The sequence below is a fragment of the Lobosporangium transversale genome (assembly GCF_002105155.1).
Source record: "Lobosporangium transversale strain NRRL 3116 chromosome Unknown BCR41scaffold_115, whole genome shotgun sequence".
In the NCBI taxonomy this organism is placed as follows: Eukaryota; Fungi; Mortierellomycota; class Mortierellomycetes; order Mortierellales; family Mortierellaceae; genus Lobosporangium; species Lobosporangium transversale.
In genome coordinates, this window is record NW_019029093.1 from 16,847 (window position 1) to 17,727 (window position 881).

An 881-nucleotide genomic window follows, 5' to 3' on the forward strand; every position below is an offset into this window, starting at 1 on the left:
TTATTGACGATCATTTATTTTTTCCGCCCTCCATAGCTTTATATTCAGAGGCTCTACATCAAACAACAGCTCCGCAAAACATCTGGGGCAATTGATGGGTGCAGCTTCATAGTGCACATACGCTTCATTCATCTTCTCTGAAGATTGTGATTGATAAACTGGTGGCGGAGGAGTTGCGGGGGCTGGCTGCTCCAGAGAAGGACAAATACACTTATATTGAGAAGAGCAGCCGATGTTCAAGCATTCCCTGCAGCCAATCTCAGCTGCAATCCCAGTTTTTCTTGCCTTTCTTTCTTCAAGTTTTCTTTCCTCTTCACTCTCACTCTTTTTCTCTTCTTTCTCCTCTTGTTCGAGTAAAGCAAGCAGGGCGTATTCGTCGATGGAGCTGTAGAACTCATCATACAACCCTTCTTCAGTATCCTTTACTGCCTGTTGGCTTTGTATTAGTTCCTCTTCAGCGTCTACGGGTCGTTCTTTGATACGTTGCACAGCCCGCTGAGCTCGTCGTGCTTGGATAATATGTTGTACACCCGATGGATTTGGTAAAGCTGTGGAACGTGTAGAACGTGTAGAGTTTGTGGAGCGTGCGGAGCGTGCGGAGCGTGTGGCAACCATTTCAAAAAAATCAAATTAAAAAATTTAGGTTCGGAGGTGGAGAGATTGAGGAAGCTAATTATCAAAGAAGCTTCATGATATATATACATGCTTTTTTTTTTTTTTTTTTTTTTTTTTTTTGTTTCATCGTTTATTTTTGTTTCTCTTTTGTTTATTTTTGTTTCATCGTATCCCACCAGTCACTTCGTCTTTTTAAAGTCACCTTTTTTTGGCTGTCACATAATTTTTTGTAATATTTTAATATAAGAGACAAGTTCGGTTCAATT

General features: G+C 40.3%; 1 protein-coding gene across 1 annotated transcript; it reads right to left on the reverse strand.

Moving 5' to 3' along the window:
- BCR41DRAFT_403981 (hypothetical protein) lies at window positions 1–615 on the reverse strand (the record flags this gene model as incomplete). Its single annotated transcript, XM_022029359.1, has 1 exon — window positions 1–615. The coding sequence occupies one exon, from the start codon at window positions 613–615 to the stop codon at window positions 1–3; it is 615 nt and encodes a 204-aa protein (XP_021875042.1).
- Window positions 616–881: the final 266 nt, after the last annotated feature.